Source organism: Typopeltis vanoorti, chromosome 22, assembly GCF_054136105.1.
Source record: "Typopeltis vanoorti isolate ZY-2024b chromosome 22, IOZ_Tvanoo_1.0, whole genome shotgun sequence".
NCBI lineage: Eukaryota > Metazoa > Arthropoda > Arachnida > Uropygi > Thelyphonidae > Typopeltis > Typopeltis vanoorti.
The window spans coordinates 72,442,570-72,467,146 of record NC_143570.1 but is presented as its reverse complement, the minus strand read 5'-3'; the positions used below and the strand labels follow the sequence as shown (position 1 = coordinate 72,467,146).

Here is a 24,577-nt window from a genome sequence, read left to right as displayed (position 1 = left end):
GTGCAAAGTGCTTTAGACGATAGAAATATAAGATCTGATAATGTTGGAGTCTTGACAAGTAACAGACTGATTTGGAAGAAAATTGTAGATAGGAAATTAATAATAATGTAATTTTTTTCATGTAGTACTATTATATCCTGTACACCCCTTGAGGGTACATGGCAGGAATTTGATGATGATGATTAATTACAGAGGCTGCAATGGCTTTATTGACTATTACTTTACATATTCTATGGTAATTCCAGAATGCTGATGATGAAAACTGTATTCCTATTCGCTAGTCAGCTGACTCTCACTACACAGAACTTGTATGGCCCACAAAAATACTTCGCTAACACAGTTTGTTAAAGCACATTTTTTTTTAACAACAGCATTGTGCTGTAGGGCTTTAGGTTGGACATTTTTTCCACTGGTTTGTTATAGTAAGTGAATAAGTTTGTTATACCACTGTTTGCTCTAGTCACAATCAACTAAGCATAATTTTTTCAGTAAATAACATTTTCTCCTTATATTACTGAAAATCATGATGTTGCTAAAATAGTAGACCCTTTTCAAAACAATTAGACTAAAAAAGTTGAATTTAATAAGGTTTAAGAAGGAGGAGAATATTAACATATCTGTGTCTTGAAGGTAAGATTGTGATAACTTGATGCTGATAAAATAGAAGAGCTATACCATCTAGTATAGCTCCATTGCATACTATCTCGGCTCCAAAAACTTGGAGCCAAGATGGTACGCAATTTAATGTGGTGGGTACAGCATAGCGACCAGTGTAGAAAATATAGAAGATAGACAACAATTTTAAAACCAATGATGAAAAAATTAAAACCGATAAATGAATTTGTAAATTTTGGATTTTGAAAGAGCTGAGAATAAAAAACCTATTATATATACACCAAGCCAGCAAGAAACACGATGGGTGCTAGCCATGTTGTTGTGTTAAAACATCCTCAGATAAGTAAAACAGAAAACTGCGAGCAGCCACATGGTAATTCCTTTTTTTGTACAAAGTGTTAGCAGGAGTTTGGTTGGTTCGAGAGTGTTATGGAATTGGGCTAGTTTGAGAGCACAGGGAAATAATTTATTTTGTTTAATTGCCAAAAAGGGGATAGTAAACAGGATCTTATTGTGTTTATGGCACATTGGGTGGTATTATTGCTGGCAGTATGTTTAGATAATGTTGCATAAAAGGATATTTCAATAGTAGGATTTTGGTTGTTTCTGGTATGTTTTGTTTGCATTTTTTCTTTGTGGTGAAAAGTAGATGGTCAGGTATGGGAATATTATATTCTCAAAAGTATTCAATTAGGCAAGACTTGACTGAACAAATGGTGGAACCAATATAACAGGTGTTGCATCCTGAATAGCAGCTGAACTTGTAAACCACATTATGGCCTAGTAGCATGTTAGCTCCTGAGTTATTGTGGTTCTATGTTTCAGTAAATATTGTACTTTGTTGTTTGTAGTGAAGACAACTCTGCAATTTTAATATTTCCTTTATGGTTTTATAGATGCCTTGGACATATCAGAAATTTTAAAGCTATATGTGGTGTTGATATGCAATTTTGGGAAGAAGACATGGGATTTTGGGTTGAATGTAGTATAGCTATAAGCTGCCTATAAGTTGGGTTGTTTGTATTTGGTATTGTCAAGATTTCAAGATATCTTTCAGATAAGAAATTACTGAAGAATTTGTAGGCACTAATGAACTGTTAAAATGGCTGATTTTTTGACACAGTAAGGGGTAATAGGAGGTGAAATGTAAATAATTGCCAATCTTTGTTAGTTTCTGATATACTTTGGTACTGATATGGTGATCAAATCTAATGAAGGTTAAATTACAGAAATTTATGGTTTTATTTTCTTTGTATTTCACTGAAAATTTTAATCTTGGGCTAAAGGTGTTGAATGAACGGACTAACTGTTGTACAGTACATTGTTCATGTATCTAACATAATAAGCAATGTCAATCAGTTGAGATACGAGTAGAATTGTGTTTCTACATGGACAAGAAAAAGATCTGCAAGTGTATTGCTAATGTTCTGGCCCATGGGAAGAGCAAAAATTTGTTCGTAAAATTGGTCATATTTAAAGTAATTTGCTGAGATTATTAATCTTATTAGAAAGAGGATATCTGTATGAGATAATTTTGTATGTTCTAATAAGGACTGGTCATTTATAAGCAGTGTGGATGATATCAAGGGTTTTGTTCGTATATAGTGATGAAGCATCTAAAGAAGAGAATATTATTGGGAGATCATGGTAGTTTGCTTGATATAGTGAAAGTGTTGATCAGTATATTTTATCATAAATTTTGGATATTTCAACAAAGGTCTTAGTAGAAGTGCAATAAATTTAGATAAGAGAGCTATTGTTGTATGCTTGCATGAAATGTTATTCTCTCTTTAAACTGTGTAGTTGATCTGGCAGTTTGAATGTTGCTAGATCAATAATGCTGTGAAAGTGACTAATTTATGTAAAAGGAAAAACATTAAAATGCACAAACCAGGTTATCCCATACGGCCCATAAGTATGTTTTATCATAAATTTTGGATATTTCAACAAAGGTCTTAGTAGAAGTGCAATAAATTTAGATAAGAGAGCTATTGTTGTATGCTTGTATGAAATTATGGGCTGTATGGGATAACCTGGTTTGTGCATTTTAATGTTTTTCCTTTTACATAAATTAGTTACTTTCACAGCATTGTTGATCTAGCAACATTCAAACTGCCGGATCAACTACACAGTTTAGAGAGAATAACAGGAAACATATTCAACAATGAATACAAAGGCAACAAAGGGTCGCCTGATGTCATTTCAAAAATATTCGATGAAAAAAGTTTGCCAGATAAGATAATGCCTATAACCTTATATTTATATACTTACATATATGAAATCATTAATATAACACAAGGCTGGAGATAAAATCATTTAAAATCCAATCCACAGAGAAAATTGGAGATTGTTTCATTTATAAATATAGTAAATTTCTTACTCTTTCAGAAGTAAAATTTAAATAAAAGATTTGATGGGTATTCAAATAAGGAAACAAAGGATCTTTAGGTGAACAATGATGAATACTTGCATTTCAAGTTATTAACAAAATTTTTAGGAAATAACCCAAATTAAAAGTTTGCCAATATATTTGACAAATTCACTGGGAGAGATTACACTGAACAGAAAATTCATTTTTAAATTGACATTTAGAGTACCTCCCTGAAAATCTTGAAGATCAGTCCTGAGAAAGAAGAAGAAACCATATCAAAAGTTCCCGGTAAATAAGTCAAGCGGTGCACTCAAAGAATATTGACCACTGTAATGATTTCAGTATAAAATATGTTATATCTTGGCTCAGTGTGTAAATACAATGTAAATACAAAAAAGCACTCAAACCTGGTTTACTCTGTAACACAGTAGAAATAGCATCAGCTAATTTGGTTACTAACAAGAATGATCTATATAGTTTGAACTTAAGAGCCATATTTGTAGATTTAAAGAAGCCTCCAAAATGACCTAGTGTCATACAGAGTGCAATAAAAATCAAGGTCTTATCCTAAAGCAATTGTGGTTGGTCTATATAAAAGACCTATCGATACAAAATTAATAACGGAAAAAACTCATGTACAAAGATTATTTAATAGTATAATTTTCGCCTGTGTGTCACAGGCATCTTCAGTACATTAAGATCAAATTAAACAATAACTGACAACTCCAAAAAGTGCCACCTAAGTAGCTGGTGTAAGATAACTAAAAAGGTCAATAACTTTCCTAAAAATAAAAATAAATAAAAAAAAATAAAAAAATCAATACAATAAAAAGTTAGGAAAGATTAGCTGATTTGTAAAGTACTATCTCCCATAAAGGGGATAGACGTAAGCCGTCTGATCTGTTTAAGTTAGGAGAATGAAGTAGAGTTTCACATGTTTCTTTATAAAGGCGTTCCATGAGAAACTGACTTTTGTGACGAACTCTTGTCTTTCTCCAATGAACTCTGTGTCTAATGAAGATGGCATGTTCTGCAAGTCCAGACTTTTCAGGTTTAAAGTATTCAATATAAGATTGGTGTTCTTCTAGCCGAATAGAGGCAGATCTTCCCATTTGTCAGAAATAAGATAATCCACAAGAGTACGGAATCTGGTAGACACCTGGATGATTAAGATGTGGAAGCTTGTCCTTAGGAGAAGTGAGAAAGGTGGAGATTTTTCTAAATGGCAGAAAGGCAACAAAAATATTCAGCGGTTTTAAAACTTCTGCTATACGTTCACTGATGCCTTGTACATAAGGAATAGTAATGCACGTTATTTTTTCTGTGTTTGAAGAGGAAGACATATTAAAACTACTCAAAGTTCTTTTAATGAAGAAATTCTTATAACCATTAGATAGAAAGGAAGAAGTTATATATTGTAGTTCTTTCTGTAAAAGATCATCTGAAGAACAAAAGGGGTGGGCCCGATGAACCAGTGTTTTAATAGTTCCTGCCTTTTGACTGGGATGGTGATGAGATTCTGCATGGATATAATGGCTTGTATGAGTCTTCTTTCTATAAACTGAGTAATGTAGGTTACCATCTGGTTGGCGAAGAATTAGAAGATCTAAAAAGGCTAACTGCTTATTTGATTCTACTTCTAGGGTAAACTTGATCCTAGGATGAAATGCGTTTAACTTATTGAGAAATTGTTGAAGTTCATCCGAAGAGCCATTCCATACAGCAAAAATGTCATCGACATATCTGAACCAATGAGTAGGTCTGGGAGAAATGTTGTCAAAGAAATGTTGTTCAGATATGTCGATGACATTAATTTAACAGCCTAAATGGCCATATGAATAAAATTTAGGTGGTTAAATTAATGACATGCAAGATTAAAGCCATGCCTGCATTTATTCCTTGAGAGTCACACAGTTATAAAAGTGCAATTAAGTGACTATAATTTAAACTTCTGTGCTAATAATTAACCACCATACCAACCTTGATGTGTATATATGTCCATAATTACACAGATGCACAGTGTCCATTGAAGTCAATATAATATTGGATATTATAGAAATATATGTTTCATATCTAATTATTTATATATATATATATATATATATAATATTATAATATTTATATAATATTGGATATTTTCATATCTAATTATTTCTATAATATCCAATATTATATTAACTTCAATGGACACTGTGCATCCGTGTAATTATGGCCATATATACACACATCAAGGTTGGTATAGTGGTTAATTATTAAGTTGCATACAGAAGTTCAAACACTGCTTCTCTTATGAATGCAGTCTGGTTCATGTGTTAAACAGCAGTGCATTGGTCACATTATAAGGTGCACACTTTCATTACTTCATATTTCACACCCAGGGAAAAAGCAGGGACAGAATGGGCTACTTGTTATTGCTACATATAATGTACATATAAAGTTAATTTGACTCAACAGGGGAGAGCAGAGTCCATAAATTTGAGTGCCAATGGTTTAGAGAGGACCAAATCATATTTTTTTGGATTTTTCATGTTTTTCATAAATTTTTGCAAAAAATTTATGAAAAACACCCAAACCAGAATGTGCCATAAGACTGGCATTTCAAATTTAAACATTTTAGCACTGATTTGATCAAGCATCACCACACCCAGTTTCAATGTGGATAGGAAGTTACTGACTTCATATGAAAGCATTCGGTATGAAGATGACCTCATCATATTGTAGGAAATGAATCAAACTACTTTTGAAAGATCTAATCTGAACTTCTTGGATAAAGGTGACTTTTGTTGAAAACAAAAAAAAATTTTTAGTCGACACTATATGCTGGTCTACCTACACCTACAGGTATATATCTCCGAATTAAAAAATTAGAATAATCAAAGAAAATGTGTTGAATGATTTACAATTCTAACTTATTGCACAGAAAATTATTACCAAATATGAATTAGCATCATCTAAATCTACATAATTTGTAGATTATATAACCATGTAAACACATAAAAAATGTAATATAAATTATAAGAAAACTGTTATTTGAAAACATCGTGGCAAACATGGACTAGGTTCTTATCACTTTCCTTAGTATCCCATTATGTAAGGCACATCTCCTTGCAGACATGTATATTGCAATGCATTATGGGAAGGGTCACTACCCAGACCGGTTTCTACCTTTATTAAGGTCTCTTCAGTGGGAGCCAGACCCAGAGGTGATACCAAGGTTGAAGTAATGCAGAATTCATATTTCCATATGCCAGTTGCCAAAAGGTGTTGGAAATTTTTTTTCACTTGGTTAGACTATAAATTATACATTTAGTTTAATCCTTTATTCAAGTGTAAGCACACAAAGTTTGCACCTGAAGCATCTTCAGGACTGGGGGAACTCGTGGCAAAGGTGGACTAAGTTCTCATCATTTTCCTTAGTATTCCATAATGTAAAGCACATCTCCTTGCGGAACCTGGGTCTGGCTCCCACTGAAGAGACCTCAATAAAGGTCGAAACCGGTCTGGGTAGTGACCTTCCCATAATGCATAGCATTATACATGTCTGCAAGGAGATGTGCTTTACATTATGGGATACTAAGGAAAGTGATGAGAACTTAATCCACGTTTACCACGAGTTGCCCCAGTCCTGAAGATACTTCAGGTGCAAACTTTCTTTGCTTACACTTGGATAAAGGATTAAACTAAATATATAATTTATAACATGATAATTAGGTACTTTGTTGCATCCCCCCCCCTTAGCTTTTATGACCATTTGTAAATGGTTGGGCATATTATATTATTTAATAGCGGTTCACAGTCTTTTTTTTTTTTTTTAAATCAAAACATGCACATATGGTCTGCAGACTAGAAACAAGTTCGTTTTTGTCTCTTGGGACAACTTCTTGAAGACGTTTCTTCATAATTCCCTACAAATTCTCGATGGGGTTTAAATCTGGTGAATTTGCCGGCCAAGGAATTACACTGATTTGCCTTTCTTCAAGCCATCTAATAGTGGTCTTGGAAGTGTGACAAGAAACTGAATCTTGCTGAAAAAGGAAATCATCATCACATAATTCTTCCGATGTCAGTAACAGAGTGCTCAAGAATTTCTTGGTACACTTTGGAATTGACTTTTTCAAACACAATACACAGCCTACCTGGATGCTCTGCAGTCATACAAGCCCACACAATGACAGAGGTTGCAAATTTCGCTGAACATTTCATGAATTCTTTATCTAATGCTTCTTGCTTAAGATGCCAAACACATATCCTTTGATGACCATGGAACACACAAAACATACTTTCATCCCTAAAAAGTATCTTTTTCCAGTCCTCTTGACCACACACACAATAGTCTTTGCTTACACTATCGCACTCTAGTTGCCTTCTGCTTGGAAGTCATAAGCGGCTTTGTCTTATGCACACGTGATTTAAAACCCAATTTGTGAAGTCATCTCAATGTCGTAGATTTAGACACATTCACTAGGTCTTTCCATCTCCTGTGAAAACACCTTACACTTCGGAAGCGGTTTATCTTCATGATATTCTTCAATCTCCTCTCATCTCTTGATGTAGTTATTACCTATCGACCACTATTGCAGTGATTATTTTGAAAACTTCAGTTATTAAAATACTGTCTCGATACTCTATGCATGCTCGCTTGAGAATATTTTAATTCCTTAGCTATAAATTATTGAGTTTGGCCTTCTTTGTGTACAGATACCATACGAAACTTCTTAGCTTCTGATATGTCACTCATTCAATCCATGTTTAGCAAATGATTAACTGAAATCCACACACATACAAGTCAGTCCTGCAGCTACTGAAATATATGCTATTTCTCTGCTCTCCTCAAAACCAATCAGAAAAATCTGGAATATTCTAATATTTTGAATCAAGTTAAAAATTATTCTAATTTTGTGATGTTTTCAAATAACAGTTTTCTTATAATTTATATTATATTTTTTGTGTTTACATGGTTATATAATCTGCAAAGTAGATATATTTAGATTATGCTAAATCATATTTAGTAATAATTATTTTCTATGCAATAAATGAGAAATGCAAATCATTAAGCAGGTTTTCTTTTATTATTCTAATCTTTTTTGATTTGGAGGTTAATTATCATCAGGAATATGATGATAATTATTTAAGCAAGCTTATATTGAAGACAGAAAATCAGACATGAAAACACACATGATGAGGGGTCTCCCTCCCTCCCTCCCCAGTCTAATAAATTAATATGAAATTAGAGAGAAATTAGCAAAAACATAAACTTATTATTTTCACATTCAACAAAAGTGCTGACATGAAAATTAACTTAAGGATTCAACAGATTGTATGTCTTCTCCCTGGTTGTCATTGCATACCAAAGTATGCATGCCAAAGTGGTTCATTAATTTTTTTAAAATTAATATCACAAATTCGGATTGGTGATATTATTATAAGTTAACACTTAAGAGTTTCTCACTTTGAGTGAGAAACAAAGAAAATTCAAAAATAATATCTTTATTTATAAACAATTAATATTAGTATAAAACCATTGTATTATTTTAACAGTGTGTGTGTGTGTGTGTAAAATTTTGTTCATCAGTATATACAACTTTGTATTATAAATAAAGAGAAAAAGGCCCACAAACTTAACACAGTTAGAGAACAAACACATCACACAAGATTCATAGCGAAGAATTTATGGAGACACAACCCACATGTTAGAATAATTACTTTACTTAAGCAAGTAACAATAGACATTTCGACTTCTGTATTGAGGTCATCATCAAGAGAACATAAATATGTACAAGATACAAGTTACAGCATGTCGCTGCAATATACAAAAGTAAAATGAATCTAAATGTTTGTTAATCATATATCTAGCCTGACCTCTGGAGAAAGAGAGAGAGAGAGAGAGAAAAAAAAAAAAAAAAAAAACTGAACTACATTAAACATCTCCAGACAGAAGAAAATTTCAATTAAAAAAAAATGTAGAAATTGTTTGATGTAGTTCCGTTGTCCCCCCCCCCCCCTCTCACCAAAGGTCAGGCTAGGATAAATGATTAACAAACATTTAGATTCATTTTATTTTTGTATAGTGCAGGGGGCATGTAGCTTGTATCTTGCACATTTGAATGTTTTCCTGATGATGACCTCAATAGAGGTTGAAACATCAATTGTTACTTATAAGTTCTTCACTGTGAATGCTGACCACTGTGTAACCTTAAAAGAAAGAATCACATACAAAATTTCTCATCTTCTCTTCAAGATCACAGGATTTGATGAGAATATACAAACTTCAAATGTATAAAGCTTTTCTTCCACTCTAAAGAGTAGGCAAAGAAATCTAATTAGCTTGTACCTATTTTTCTTTGAAAGCAAAAAGATAATTTGTGCATAACATTTCTTAAGAAAGAATGCATTTCTTCTTTCACATCTTCTCTGCAATATCAGTTCCTTTTCTATTTCCCTGAAATACAAAGATAATTTTAAAGTTCAATTTTTCCTTGTGGAAACTTTTTCCTTATTCTTGAAAACAAAAAGAATTCATCTCTTTCAGGTTTACGGTGCTTAAATGCAACATGTTTGCTGTATAACATATCAAAAAGAACTGTCCATTGCTTCGAGAGAAACTATATATCACTTTTATCTATGCAATAGCTCAATTTCATTTAAAAGAAATTCATCCATTAATTTTCGGATAATTATTTGTTTCCTCATAAGCTTTTTCCACCTTTTTTAGCTTAAGAATTCCTTTAAACTCTATTTCTCACATAAAATTCCAACTTTTCAGAACATCATCTCTGTTCTAATCAACACAATTAGCTATTCTATTATTCTCTAGCTAATTGAACTTCCTCTTTGGAAGTACAAACTTCGTGCAAACACATTACTAGCAGGTGCAACAAGTAATATGGCAGTAACATGAAAGTTTGTAAATAAGGCAACGGTTCTTTAATGACATGGAAACATTATTGGAAAGTTCAATATTTTCTTCTCTCAAGATTATATTACAGAAATAAAAAGCTAAATTATAGGTGAGTCCTTTTTACAAATAAATTTCGCAATCAAACAATTTTTGACAGGCTGGAACTATACATAGATTTTTCTTATATGTAATAATTAGTAAAAAAATTTTGGATTACAAGAAACAATGAACTTTTGTTATTCATTTAGGAAATATTTACATATAAAATAAAACTATAAGTTATCCTTTCCTTTATCTTTATTTATTAATCAAAATTGGCTGTCGAGAAAAAAGTTTTAAAAATATAATAATGTAAGATCAGGTCAGTGGCCAGATCAGTTTGAAAGCACCAGTTCTTGTCTGATCAATGAAGTTAAGCAAACCTGAGCCCAGTTAGTACTTGGGAGGGTGAAAAGTAAGAGGAAGAATTAAGACAAGTAAGATTAACCTTAATGAGTAATGATGGTCATGAGGAGGAGACAGAAACAGATAAAATAGTTGAGTTACTCAGTGACCCTTTGCAACAATATATCGTACCAGTGAAGTTACTGCTTTAACCTAAGTGACAGACACTAATATGGGAACAGAAGTGGATGAATTGGAGGTTCTTAGTATATTGCAGAATCTCAATGTAAATACAGCTGTGGGATTAGATGGGATATCAGCTAGTGTTTTGTGAAAATGTGCAAGAGAACTGGCAATGGCTTTGACTAAGCTGTTTAATTTAAATCTCAGCACTGGTAGCACTCCAAGAGGGCAAAATAATTCCTTTGCATAAGGGAGGCTCTAAGACTACAGTAGCAAATTATAGTCTTAGAACCACCCTCAGGCATGGTTGGTAAAAAAGAGAATTCAAGAATGAGTAGATAAAAATATGATACTATATGAGGGTCAACATGGCTTTGTGAAGGGTCAGTAACGCCTTAGTAATTTACTAACTTTTTATAATAGAGTAACAGCTGAGTTAGATAAAGGAAATGGCTACATGATGATTTTGCAGGATTTTGCAAAAGCATCTGACAGAAAACCACATGGAACTCTGTTTTGCAAATTAGAAAAAATGGGGATGGATATGCCACTGGTTAAGTGGATAAGAGGGTGGCTGCTGGACAGATAAGTGGTATATGGGGGGCAGAATCGATGCGAAAATAGGTGACTAGTGGTGTGCCACAAGGTTCAGTGCTGGGACCATTGCTGTTACTTTGTACATAAATAAATGACATAGGAAATGACCTGAAAGGAATATTCAGTTGTTTGCTGATGATGCAAAATTAGGTAGAGTAATAGTTAACCAAGGTGAAGTGGAGAGCTTGAAGGACAATTTAAATAGGCTGTAAATATGGGCAAAAGTTAATGGTGTCAGTTTAATGTTGAGAAATGTAAAGTTATTTTGGAATAAATAGATTACAAGACGTATATTACATTGATGGCACTATGCTCCAGGAAATAGAGGAAGCTAGAGATTTAGGGGTTGTGGTAGACAGAGTTTTAAAGGACATATTGCTTAGATAGCTGATAAGATCACTTGGCTATTGAAGAACACATTAACAAGTAGAGATAAGGAAGTTGTCATTCTCTTCATAAGACCTTAAGACACCCACATCAAGATTACTGTGCTCAAGTCTCTCCTGGGTTTCTTGGGGGATTAGGAAGCAGTGGAGAGGATTCAGATGCAAGTGGCCTGTGGAATGTTCCCTATGAGGATAGATTGAAGGTATGTGGATTGCAGAATTTGGTTGATAGGAGAAAAAGAGGAGATATGATAGAAATTTGCTTAAATGGTTTTATAGGATAGATGCAGGGGAAATATTTCAGCACTTGGCTAGAGGGATCAAAACAAGGGGTCATCCCTGGAAGCTAAATAAAGATGTGGTTAGTAGGGGTGTGAGGACTAGATTTTTTTGCTTGTAGAGTTGTGAATGAGTGGAATGGGTTGCCAGAGTTAGTATGAGTGCTTTGTCTGTTAATGGGTTCAAGGAGAGGTATGATAGATTGGGTCTCCCAGGATGAGTCTTCAGACTTCTTGGAGGTGCTCGTATAATAATAATAATAAAAAGATAATCTGATATTGCTAAATAGCAGATATCCTACAAGATCATGTAGAAATAAAACAGTTAATGAAAGAGTAGTGATTGTCTAAAGATGTGTTTTGAGAAAAATCAGTACAATGAACAAATGACATTACAAAGAGAGAGAGAGAGAGAGAATGACGTTAAAAGTGAATATAATAGAAAGAAACTTGACACTGTCAGCATTCAAGAATGTCTATAGAGTTGATACTATGGTCACTTAAACAAAATGACAGGTTAGATTATCTAAACAAGAATCAGATGCATATCAGGTAGGGCAAGATCCACATGGAAGACACCTTCATTCCATATTAACTAGGATAATGTTCCCTATCCTCATTATCCTAGTTAATATGGAAGGAAGTAAATAATGCAAACTTAATTATAGTGTGCTATCATAGTATCATGCACACTCTTCTAGGGTATGTATGAGCAGCTGATGATATATCACACTCATTCAGGATGCAAGAGTATATACAGGAATGAAAAAAAAAAAAAATGTTAATTCAAATACACAATAAGTGAGTGTCTGAAAGAATTAACTAAACCTCAGAATTGAAAATTTGAAGATACTCATCGACTATGCAAGAGAAGTATCAGCAAAACTGTCTTTGTGAAAATAGAATATACAAAACTTCTTGATGACTCATAAGAACCTTAGAAAAGTAGAAATCATATAGAAAGTTTTGAGCCCAAAAAAATAAAATTTAACAAAGCTAAGCTCTGTGTGTGTGTGCGCACGCAAAAGTGGCTAAACAAAAGTCATAGCTAATTCTTTAAGGAAGAACACAGAAGTTAACACGTTCATTGTCAATCATGCGATATCGCGTGATACGAGTTCTCACCAAAAGGCCGATCACACGTTATCGCATGGACGTTGCTATCAAGTAAAAAAAATTTGGCCACCACACGAAATTCCAATTTTCAGCTTGGCAATGAACGTGTTAAATATCATGAAGGCAGAAAAATGCATTGCAGACTTTCTAAGCTTTTTTTTTTTAAAAAGCTTACTAATGAATAGTAATGATGACAAAAACTGAACACGAGAATATTCTGGATATGTAATCACTATGAAAAAAATATTAATTCAAATAAGCTACGACAGAAAAGGAAAAGAAAATATATTAAAAAATGCAATCAAAAATCCATATCAATATGAGGTAGAAAGAAGAAATTTGAAAAGACAGCAATAAAGCGAGGAATAAAAATTTTACAGTGGCTACTGTGTAATTCATAAAGTTGAATTTTGGATGACTAGATTAGAGCACTTACACCCTCTATCCAAAAAGAAACCGAACTTTTCGAAAACAGAAGAAACTAATGGCGCCACCTGTTGTATCTTTTTGTTGTCGAAAGCAGCAACCTTCATTAGTGTTGTATCAACTGTTTATGACATTTGTTTCATTAGAAGCCGAGTTAGAGTGCCAAGAGTGACAGTGTGCTTTGACGAATAGTTGGAAAATGAGTTTCAAACAGAGAGCTGCAATTGACTTTTGTGTTAAACTTCGTAAACATTTTACCGAAACGTATCAAATGCTTCAAAAAGCATGCATTGATGAATGCTTATCCTGTACTCAAGTTTACAAGTGGTTTAAGCAATTTCAAAGTGGTCGTGAGACGCTTGAGGATGACGAAAAGCCTGGCTGTCCAAAAACTGGACTGAGGTTAACATCCAAAAAGTGCGTGATTTCATCAAAGAAAATCCAAAATCATCCGTGAGATTGACTGTAGATGAATTAGGGATTCCAAAATCAACTGTGCACAGCATTTTGACCAAGAGCTTAGGCCTTCGTAAATTGAATTCGCGATTTGTTCCCCACAAGTTGACCGATGACCAAAAAATGTGTTGAATTGAACAACACTGCAAGGACCTCATTAAAACTGCTCGTAAGGACTCAAACTTCCTTGAAACAATCGTTACTGGTGACGAAACGTGGTGTTTTGAGTATGAGCCTGAAACAAAGCACCAGAGTGCTGAGTGGAGACCACCAGAAGAGGGGCATCCAAAATAAAGTCGCTTGGAGAAGTCAAAAGTAAAGACAATGCTGATTTGGTTCTATGATTCCAAGGGCATTATCCACAAAGCATTCCTTCCACCTGGCCAAACGGTCAATGGTGAGTTTTATCTTGAAGTTTTGAAGCGATTGATAGCGAGAATTCATGAATATCGTGATGCAGGCAGCTGGTCACTTCTGCACGATAATGCACCATCTCATCGTTCGAACATTGTGAGACAATTCTTGAGCAAAAACCAAGTTTGTGTGTTGGATCACTTGCCGTATTCACCTGATTTAGCACCCTGTGACTTCTTTCTCTTACCCCGATACGATGCCACTAAAAACGATCAAGCGGCAGTAACCACGACCCTCAATAATATCGCAAAAATCAATATAAAAAACTCATTTAATGAATTAATTGACTGTGCCGGACGCTGTATCGAAGATGAGGGAGAGTATATTGATTGAAATAAATTATTTGAATAATTATAACTGGCTTGTGTTTTGTTTTCTATCAAAAGTTCGGTTTCTTTTTGGACTAAGGGTGTATAATGTCCATCTTAAAAACTGAATGTGAGACCTACAGAGGAATTTACCAATAGTGTTCCAGGTATCATTTATTTATGCAAATATTTGAGATGAGGCTAAGAAAATCTGTTAAGAGAAGCTTAACTTTTGTCCAATATGTATTGTCACAATGAGATTTTTACATTAAACAAATGGTTGGGAAATAATGGGAATATAAGAATATAAAAAGGATCTGCATTTACAGATCTCGAAAATGCATTTATTAAGTTGATAAGAAAGCTCTTCAAAATGATATATGGAATAAATGTAACATCACAGAGAGCAATATATGTAACAGTGGATGGTGTTCTCTTTTCAGACTTTCCTGTTAATGCCAGTGTCTCTTGTCCTTGTATGTCTTTAGGTGATTGACAATTTTGCCATATGGTGTGAGAACACCACTGTTTACAGATTTGAAGTAGCTTGGAATATATCATGTTAAGTCTCTAGAATGGGGTTCACTAGATTATCTGGCCTTAGTTTCTCCCCTTCCTTTCTCATGTCACTAAATGAACAACAGATTAAAAAGCTTTCAGAAGTGCCTTAGAAGTATGGAATGTTAGATATGACAATATCAGAATACTTCCAATTAATAGATTGATTTGGAGGAAAACTCTGACAGGAGATTAATAATAACGTAAACTTAATCATGTAGTGCTGTCATAGAAACCTGAACACCCCTTGGGGGTGCATATCACAAAACTGAATGATATGCACGCACACATTTTTTTAAAATTTATTTTTACATAGTTCCGAAAGCCTGCTCTAGAGACCAAACATGAAACTTTTCAAGCCTCCAACCTCCAATAAGCTGAGCAGTGATCTCACACTGGGTGATGATATTCATCTCCCATTTAAAAAGTTCACCTTAAAAAATAAATGTCCAAAAATTCGTGGGTGAGTTTCATCAATGATTCAACAAGATCAACCTTGTCATTGCAAAAGGTTTACTATAATTTATCAATATTTTAAGCAGTGAGTGTATTAAGTTCCCTTTTAAAAATACATGAATATTTATATTTCATGAATGATTTGGTTGACTTATTAAATACTTGTTCACTAAAAAAAATGAAAATTAACCTTACTTTAATTTTACTTACAAATTCCAGGTCTAAGGTTAGCTGCTGATGGAATAGCAGCAGTAAAACTCTGAGCTGATGCAGTTCCAGGATATGGATGCATGGCAATTGCACCCTGTACAGAATAGGGTTCATAATAGTAGGTAGTTGGTGGAACTGCATAAGACGTCCCAGAAGTTTTGGAAAGTGAAGCAAATCGAACAGGTGTAGCACTGCTAAGAAAGGAGAACAATTATTACATTTATGTCATAATTATGACATAATTTCATGACAATGCAAATTAAAGAAGTAGTATAGTATAGACACAGAGTATAAGCATTTGAAATAGTGTATTAAGGCAATATGCATGTTTAAATGACACAATGAATGGAGGGGGGGGGGCTGAAAAGTTCTGAGAAACAAAAATAGACCAATTTGTGCAACAAGGGAAAGACGTTTTTCTCAGAGGGATTGCAAATGATGCAGCAGCATTATAACAAGTGTATAACACTTCATGTGGAATATGTAGAATAATGTGCAAGTTACATGGTTCTATCTTAATTCCTTCATGGTGATTATCACAACTTTTTAGCACACCCTCATACAAATAACTTATGTAACAGTGCAATTATTTTTAAAACTTAATTAAAACAATTAACTTCCTTAATAAAACATTGTTTATTTTTTTTATGTTGGGCCCCATACATGAGAGGTTGGTTGATCAACCTATAGTACGTTAATATCATATATGGATAGTGGGTTGGAAAAGAAGAAACTTGTTTTGGCATTTGATTTAAAAGTCTATATATTGCATTCCTTGGGAAATAGATCAGGGGGAAGACTGTTCCACAGTACAGCAGTAGTAGCAGGGATGAAGGAGGAAGAAAAGAAACTTGTTCTGTAGGCTTCAAGGTGGACTGTGAAAGGATGTTGGGCGGCAGCTGTATGTGTTCCAATGGGCTTAGTACTGAGTGGAGGAATTTTTAATGCTACTTCAGATGAACATTTGTCATGGAAATATTTGTAGAATACACAAATTGCAGAGCCCAAACATCTATGTGAAAGTAAGGAGAATGAGTTGATAAGAGATGGGTCATTTATCAATCTATCATTTATCATATGATAGATTGTGTGGATAGATTGGGTCTCCCATGATGAGTCTTCAGACTCCATGGAGGTGTCCATATAATAATAATAATAATAAGATCATCTGATATCACTAAATAGCAGATATCCTACAAGATCATGCAGAAACAAAACAGTTTATGAAGACTAGTGACTGCCTAAAGAAATGAGTTTTGAGAAAGTAAGGAGTCCCACTCCAAATGTGAGAGCAGTATTCGGTAGCTGGATGGATTTGTGACTTGCATAAGGTTAACAGATGTTTAGAGGTGAAGTAACATCTTGAGCGAAAGAGAAATCTTAGTTCTTTTGGAAGCTGAGGATGCAATGGTTGTGATGTGTTGAGGCCTGATGTCAGGGTAATTCCAAGAAGAGAAATCTCATCTTGTCTGAAAATTTGAGTATTATCAAAAACAATGCTGGAGGAAAATGGTTCTTCTAAGACAGAACTGAGTTTTACTAGCATTGATGTTGACAAGGTTATCTGAGCCCCACTGAAGGATGGCTTGGAGGTCAGAATTGAGGGCAGTGATGGTTGATGTTCTGTAGGTTGAAGTGAGTTGCATAAGTAAGGTTTATCAAATGAAAGGGAGGAGTGCAATGTGCTGTCATCTGCAAAACTGTGTATTGAGTTGGAGGTCAACTGAAGTAGGTCACTGATATACAGAAGGAAGATGGTTGGTGAGAGAACAGAACCCCAGCATTGGTTGAATGGTGAGAGGATAGGGAACCATCTACCATCACACATAGTGTGCATCCAGACAGAAAGCTGGTAATTCAACTGCAGAAGTCCTGAGATAGTCCAAATGATGGAAGTTTGATTAGTAAGCCTTCCTCGATTAATGAGCCCCCGATTAGTGTGTCATTTTGTTTCTATACCCAAATTCGATTAGTGCGCCGATATACATCTTAAAAATAAATGTTTCAGATTTAAAAAATTTTCTATCTATAAATTTTTTTTATGGATAACTATTTTAAAAAGTTACTCAATAGGATGAAATAATTTAGTTACCGATTTAAAACATTTTACAAAGTTATTTTTTAATGGCATACTCCACTATTTCCAAATTTACCGCCAAAATTTACGCTGTCTGCTAATTACATAGCATTTTGCTGATCATATCTTGTGCCTCCTTTGCAATTGCTTTCATTCCTTTTTTGTTATTTTTAAGTATTTTCACAACCTTTCATGAGTAAAAAAATTAGTGAGCAAAAAAGTGGGAAGAAAAACTTGAAATAATAAAGAAAATTAACAAGTCGAGTTCAGAGCAAAGATAGGACAAGAACACAAAAATGGTTGAATGAACTATAAGAGCAATTTTAAGTAAAGTTGCTGAATGCAAAGAGAAAGGTAAGCTTGATTCAAGTTCATCATGTATGCACTCGAAATCAAAGTATTATAAATGATTGAATTAGAGAGACTTCTTTCTACATGGATCGAAGATCGTAACCAAAATCGGATCCCGCTAAGCACTGAACTTATTAAATCAAAAGCATTAAGTGTTTTTTTCCAACCTTGAAAAAAAGGGCTATCAATGATGGAAAAGAGTAAGAATTTCACGCTAGTACTGGGTGGTTTGAGCGTTTCAAAAAGAGAAATAGCATACATAATGTTCTAATCCTAAGGAGGTGGCCGCAAATTACCCAGAGATTTTGAAGAAAATTGTGCAAGGGGAGGGACGAGGGAGACTATTGTGACTAACAAATATTTAATATCAATGAAACTGGGCTTTTTGGGAATTGAATGCCTTCCACGACTTTTCTGGCCAAATCGGAGGAATCTCAGCCTGGTTATAAAGTCGCAAAGTCGAATGAATTTACTGCTAGCAATATGAAAGCCATTTGGAAGCACATCCTTACACATTGCAGAAATGATTTCAGAGGGCTTTTCAAATGAATCTAAGTTAATTAAATCTCATTCTGAGAAATTGAGTGATTCCGGCCTGCTCAATTTAGATGCACAGCGAGAAGATACTGAAGAATATAAATAAAATTTAATCACTGACAAGCACAAAGATAATTTGGAAATATTTTTTGTACAATCAAAGTTTTTAAGCAGCAATGCTTAGAGACTGATCCTGATGATGAGAGAGGTAGTAAAATTTGCAGAAGAGTAGAAAAAGCAATAGGGCCATACCATCGATTGTATGAAAAAAAGAAACAGAAAAAAGACCAAACTATGTCATCCCAATTCTTTGTTAAGAAGTGGAATAATAAATTTATATTTTGAATATATTTTATTGTCTTTCAGCTTCATGGTTTTCCTTTAACTAGACCCTGAGACTTACCCTAATTCTTTAATAAAAAAAAAAAAATTATGGGTGAAAAAAGAAATTTGAGGAACGAATTATACTTTTTCCCCATAGGTTAATATATTTGATTAGTGCGTTTTCGATTAATGTGCCTGTTTTAAAGAATGCATTAGGCACATTAATCGAGGGATTGCTGTATATACCAGTGGAGTAAGAAAGTATGTACAGGTGGCATAGGAGTCAGTTCTGGTGCACAGACCTTCAGGACAATTGGAAGAATGAAATCAGGATCAGGAGATTTTTCTGTCTAATTTAGACAATAGGTTTCTGATCTCTTTCTGGCAAAAGGATATAGAGAGCATTTGCCATTATCCGTTATGGGTGCATTGGAGGCAAAGTGTGAAGCCAGGAGATTACCTTTTTCTGTGGATGACGATGAGTGGTCTGGGTATGATACAGGTGGGAATAGTGTAGGGTAAAAGTTATGACCAATTGCTTTGGCAAGAGACCAAAAGGCACGACTGCCATTTGAGCAGACTGCAAGTTTCCTGCTTTTTGCCCGTTCAAATTCTGTTTTGTTATTTACTGTCAAGTATAACAATTTTCAGTGAGCATTCATGGAGTCCTGTGCATATTAATGTTTATGACTTATGTCACTACAGCACAATCAACTATGTCATTGAAGTTGAACAGATATATTTTTAAATTCAGAATTCACAAAGACTCTCACATTGAATTCATTACTATAATAACTTTATTTCAAAGTACTTCATGTGGATGTATAGTTTATTACCATCACTAACATCTGTAACTCTTATCAACAATGATACATGCCACCACCTGGTCATACAAACTCAACCTGTTATTTTAATTTTTAATTTATTTATTTTTTTATGTTGAGCCCATACACGAGAGGTTGGTTGATCAACCTATAGTACATTAGTACCATGTATGGGTAGGTGGTGGGTTGGGAAAGAAGGTACCTGTTCACATTTGATTTAAAATGTCTGTATATTGTATTCCTTGGGAAATGCATCAGGAGAAGACTGTTCCACAGTACAGCAGTTGTAGGGATGAAGAGGAGGAGAAACTTGTTGTGTGGGTTTCAAGGTGCACTGTGAAGGGATGTTGAGCAGCAGCTGCACATGTTCCAACAAGCTTAGTACTAAGTGGGGGAATTATTGATGCTATTTCAGATAACATTTTCCATGGAAATATTTGTAGAATACACATAGTGCAGAGACCAATCGTCTGTGCGAAAGTGGGGGAGGGAGGTGAGTTGGTAAGAAATGGGTCATTAATGTTTGATTGTTCTCCTCTGTATTGAGTCAAGCCTTTTGAAAAAGCTTTTGGGGCCCCACCCCCATATGTCAGAGCATTATTCAATGGGTGGGCAGATTTGTGATTTGTATAAGATTTTTGCAACCTTATACAAAAACTTTAATGCAACTTTAAAACTACTGTGCTCTCCTAATTATGATAACCACTATGATTTCTGTGATACTATATCACTAAAGAATGATTTTCTATAATAAAAATACCCTAACAGAAAAATCATCTTTCTGGAACTTTTAACACCTACAACTATCACTGGCTCCCTATCTAAATTTTCATTAATCAAACTGGCCAAGATGACGAGGCATTTGCTAGGCACTTGGTAAATGACCAAACACAATCTGTTTATCTATCCATCAAAATAAATGATCATCCAGACTAACCTCCCTCAAAACCATTGACTTTTCTTTAACCAGCGCTTCTTCCTTTGATTAATGTGATCATAACTTTGTCCACATTTTCTTTATTGCAAAATGTGTTTCAGTCAGCCCATCTCAGCTGCATGTGTCCTTTGGCATTACAGTGCCAAATGGGATGATCTTCATGACTTCCTCATGGAGTAATTCCTGTTTCCATTCTCATTATCACAACTTCTTGTATAAATGAATCAAATGAATAATTTTAACTGGAATGAAGGTCTTCAACTCAAAATCCTTGGCTACTATCAAAGTTAAGATTCTCCAACAAGTATGCCAAAGAAGCTTGAGCAAAATGATTTAGCATGTTATATACATGCTCAAAACCAAAATTCCAGCCATGCAACAGATGTCTATTGTGCACAACTTTCTGCTCTTCCCAACAGCCAAATGTAATATGGTTACTGCTAACTATATATGAAAGTATGACATTCCCATTCTTCAGCCCAAAGCATCAACCTATTTTAATCCTCTTGTAACAAAAACACAGTCTCAGTATTATTTATATATATACAGAGTCATCTCCATAAGTCTAGTCAATGATGGAACCTCAACAAAAGTCTAAACCAGTCTAGTAGTGACCTTTTTCATAATGTATGACATTACAAAAAAAGTAGATGGCTTGAATGGATTTGGAGTCAGTTGTTATATATTTCGTTACGTATATGTTTACCCTATATTATATCTTGTTCCACCTCCAAATAGCCCTCCTTCTAATCTACTGTCTTTCCCTTAAAATATTAATTCAGATTTATCTCCTCTTCGGATATTGGCAAAATTTATATTATGCTGCGCCAGCCAACATCCTATAACAGAGGAGACTCTTGTTCAGGGATATAATTCTAAATTCAAAAGGGATACACACAATAATTAATCTCACGCTAGCGCTGTGCAGATTCAGTTAGCAGTTGTGACTCGAATCTCACTTAAGCACTTATATCTAAATTCCTTCCCACCAAAAGGTTCTATTTCATAAGTGGTGGTTTGAATTCGTAATCAGGCATAAACTCAGGTATAAGGTACAAAACATGTTTATTGGAAAAACATAAAAACATTTACAGTTAAGAAAATTCAATTATTCAATGGATCAAAATTTACTCTAAGTTAAGGCTTATACTAAATCACAATGAATCTGAGTATGCTAAATCCTTCAATTAAGAAAGGATAAGATTAAGTGCAAGCATAATACTACTAGGATATAATTCCTTTCACAAGTCATTCACAGAACACGCATTGAACACTTTCATTAATACTCTACCAATAACTATCTTATTTCTAAATTTCTTGTTTGTAAAACAACAATTCTTGTTTGTTCCACAGGGTCTCAATTAATTCAATCAATTCTCACTTAAAAGTTCTCTACTAGTGTCTTTTAATTTACACAAATTTCTTGTTCTTCTAAGCGATTTTTAACATAGAATGAGAATCTTTACATTACCAGATCCTTTCAGATTTCATGCCACCATCTCATGTAGATCTGGGTTACCTTACTGTATATTCTTCGGCTGTCTTTGCACCTGGCGATGCACTACGCTTTTCTTTTAATCGTTTCTGACTGTGATGTGCTGTCTATCGCTCTGCAGGAAACTTTCTCCGATGGGACATTCTGCTAGGGTTCGATTCCGCATAGGCTGTCATATTGCGATCAGCTCCGCTTGGAAATCTTCAAGCATTCTCAAGAAAAGAACCCGCCATCCATCATCACTGTAGTTGATCCACCGCTCTCTCACGACTCCCCCTGACAAACCTCCTAAAACTCGAATCCAGGAACTGAAAGGAAAAGCCCTGTAAAATGGCGCGCTTCGTCTTTTATTCACCCTTTTTGGGTGCCCTCTATTCGATGTGGTTTTCACCCACGAACCCCATCGTTCATGCCCCTTGGGTGATCCTACACTCTCCCTAATCAGTTAGGTTACATTATTCCAGGTATAGCCATTCTGACGTCATTTTCCGTGTAGGTATAGTTTCCATCGCTACGCTCGACAGATTATACGCGATTATTCTGGATTACTACTTATAATTTTTCTCAGAATTTCATAATGTACTAGACAGCTTAATGAGAATTACAAATAACTTAACAATTCCCTTACACAATTCTTACTATTTTGACACAAATTTCTCTGCTTCTCATTTCAGTTATGTTATGCAAGAGTAACTCTCATTATATGGCACATATGGACTACACATTATTACATAACATAAAATAATACTTCATAATTATTAGCCGATTTGCAGATATCTCCTTAATTAGTAGTAAATATCATGTTAAATCCTGAATAAAGAATTTACTTGTAAAGCTCTCCATTTGGGATCTAACACAGTCATCTAAAGCATGTTTCATTTAGTAAGAGAATGGAAGTGCAAAATCAGGGAAACTGGGAGCAGTGAACACAAATGAGCATGCTACAGACTCACCTGAGATGACCAAGTGTAAGAATGAGAGAAAGATCAAGGAATGCTGAATGAAGTTTCTCAGATCTCAAATGGGATGGTCATTAAAAGATTCAAGGATACCTGTATGGACTCAATGGTGATACCGCAATGCAAGTATACTAGAAGCCAGAAACATCAGTAACAATAGTAAGGGATTTTTGGCATCAGTTAGACTTGGCCAAAAATTAATAGCCTAGTCTAACTGTGGAGAAAGAATCTTACAGAGATAGGATATAAAGGTTGCTGTGTTTTCAGAGAGAATAGAGAGAACAGGATTGGGGACTGGACAGTACTGCCAATGATAGCAGAAGTATTACAATAACCAGCAAGAAGGTAGGACTGAGTGAAGCAGTGCATCTGAAATATCTGGTGCTAGATAAGAAGATCCAACTGGACAAAATATACAACTAGTTGTTGCTAAAGGGCAGGAAGTGCAAAAGAAGGTGTAGATGACACATATTGGAAAATTAGTTCATAGAACACAGGACCAGGTAAAAACTTTATGGAAAATTTCAAATATGGGGGCATAGATTGGAAGGAAAGGAAATAGAATTTATGCAGCTTGGGAGGCAATTATCTAAACCAGCATATGATAGGAGGATCCATGGTTTGAGTGTGTCTGATCTGGTTACAGCAACAGAAAAATTTGCACATAATAAAGGCAACCACTTTGCCTCCTCCAAATCTTAATTGTATTGTGCAGCCTTTGCATAGGAAGTGGCTAACTATGTGGAGTTAAGATATATATGTGGAACTTCAAATTGGCAGTTTGAAGCAGTGCAGGTGATAAGAAAAAAACTGCAAGGGAAGGATATCAGCAGTGGATGGGAACAGTCACGGGATATTTAAGGAAAGATATTGTCTAACTTCATATTCGGTGTTAGGAATAGCATTATAGGTTTCTAAAGTGTTATCAATGCACAATATATAGCCTTTCACAGTCAAGTCAACCCCACTTTCCTGGAGTGTAGACTGTTTCTAGAAATGGGGCTTAACTACCAAGTACTGTAATGCAAAGGCATACCTTCCCTAGACGTTCTCTCCAACATTCTTACAACAAAAACAGATTTGTCATCAACCACAAGTTTGACTCATTTGTTCAAGTGCAAAACAACCCAACCAAGATCTATCTGGCAAAAAACATGTGGGCTCTCAACATATCTGGCACATTCTCTCCCTCCTGCAGAAATTTGAATACTCATCAAAGGACATGATTATACTATAGTGCTTAAAAATATTCCATACCTGGATTTTCTGCATAACATTGAGAGGAACTTAACCACCCTGTCAAGTGATGATGCTAATAAACTCCAATTAGAAGTCTCCTCAGTAATACTCATAGCCAAACTCCCCACCCCACCCCAAACTTATCTCTAGCTGAAATCAAGGTCCTAAAATCCTTGAG

General features: G+C 34.6%; 1 protein-coding gene across 4 annotated transcripts in view; it reads right to left on the bottom strand.

The window, feature by feature from the left end:
* Nucleotides 1-24,577, bottom strand: part of Sap130 (Sin3A-associated protein 130) — a 474,798-nt gene that overhangs the window by 202,436 nt on the left and 247,785 nt on the right. For 3 of the 4 annotated variants that reach the window (XM_090411834.1, XM_090411836.1, XM_090411837.1), the window contains one exon: nucleotides 15,657-15,850. In XM_090411834.1, the coding sequence (XP_090267960.1) occupies nucleotides 15,657-15,850 (194 nt within the window). The remainder of the gene's footprint in view (nucleotides 1-15,656; nucleotides 15,851-24,577) is intronic. The other variant, XM_090411835.1, reaches the window with a different exon arrangement.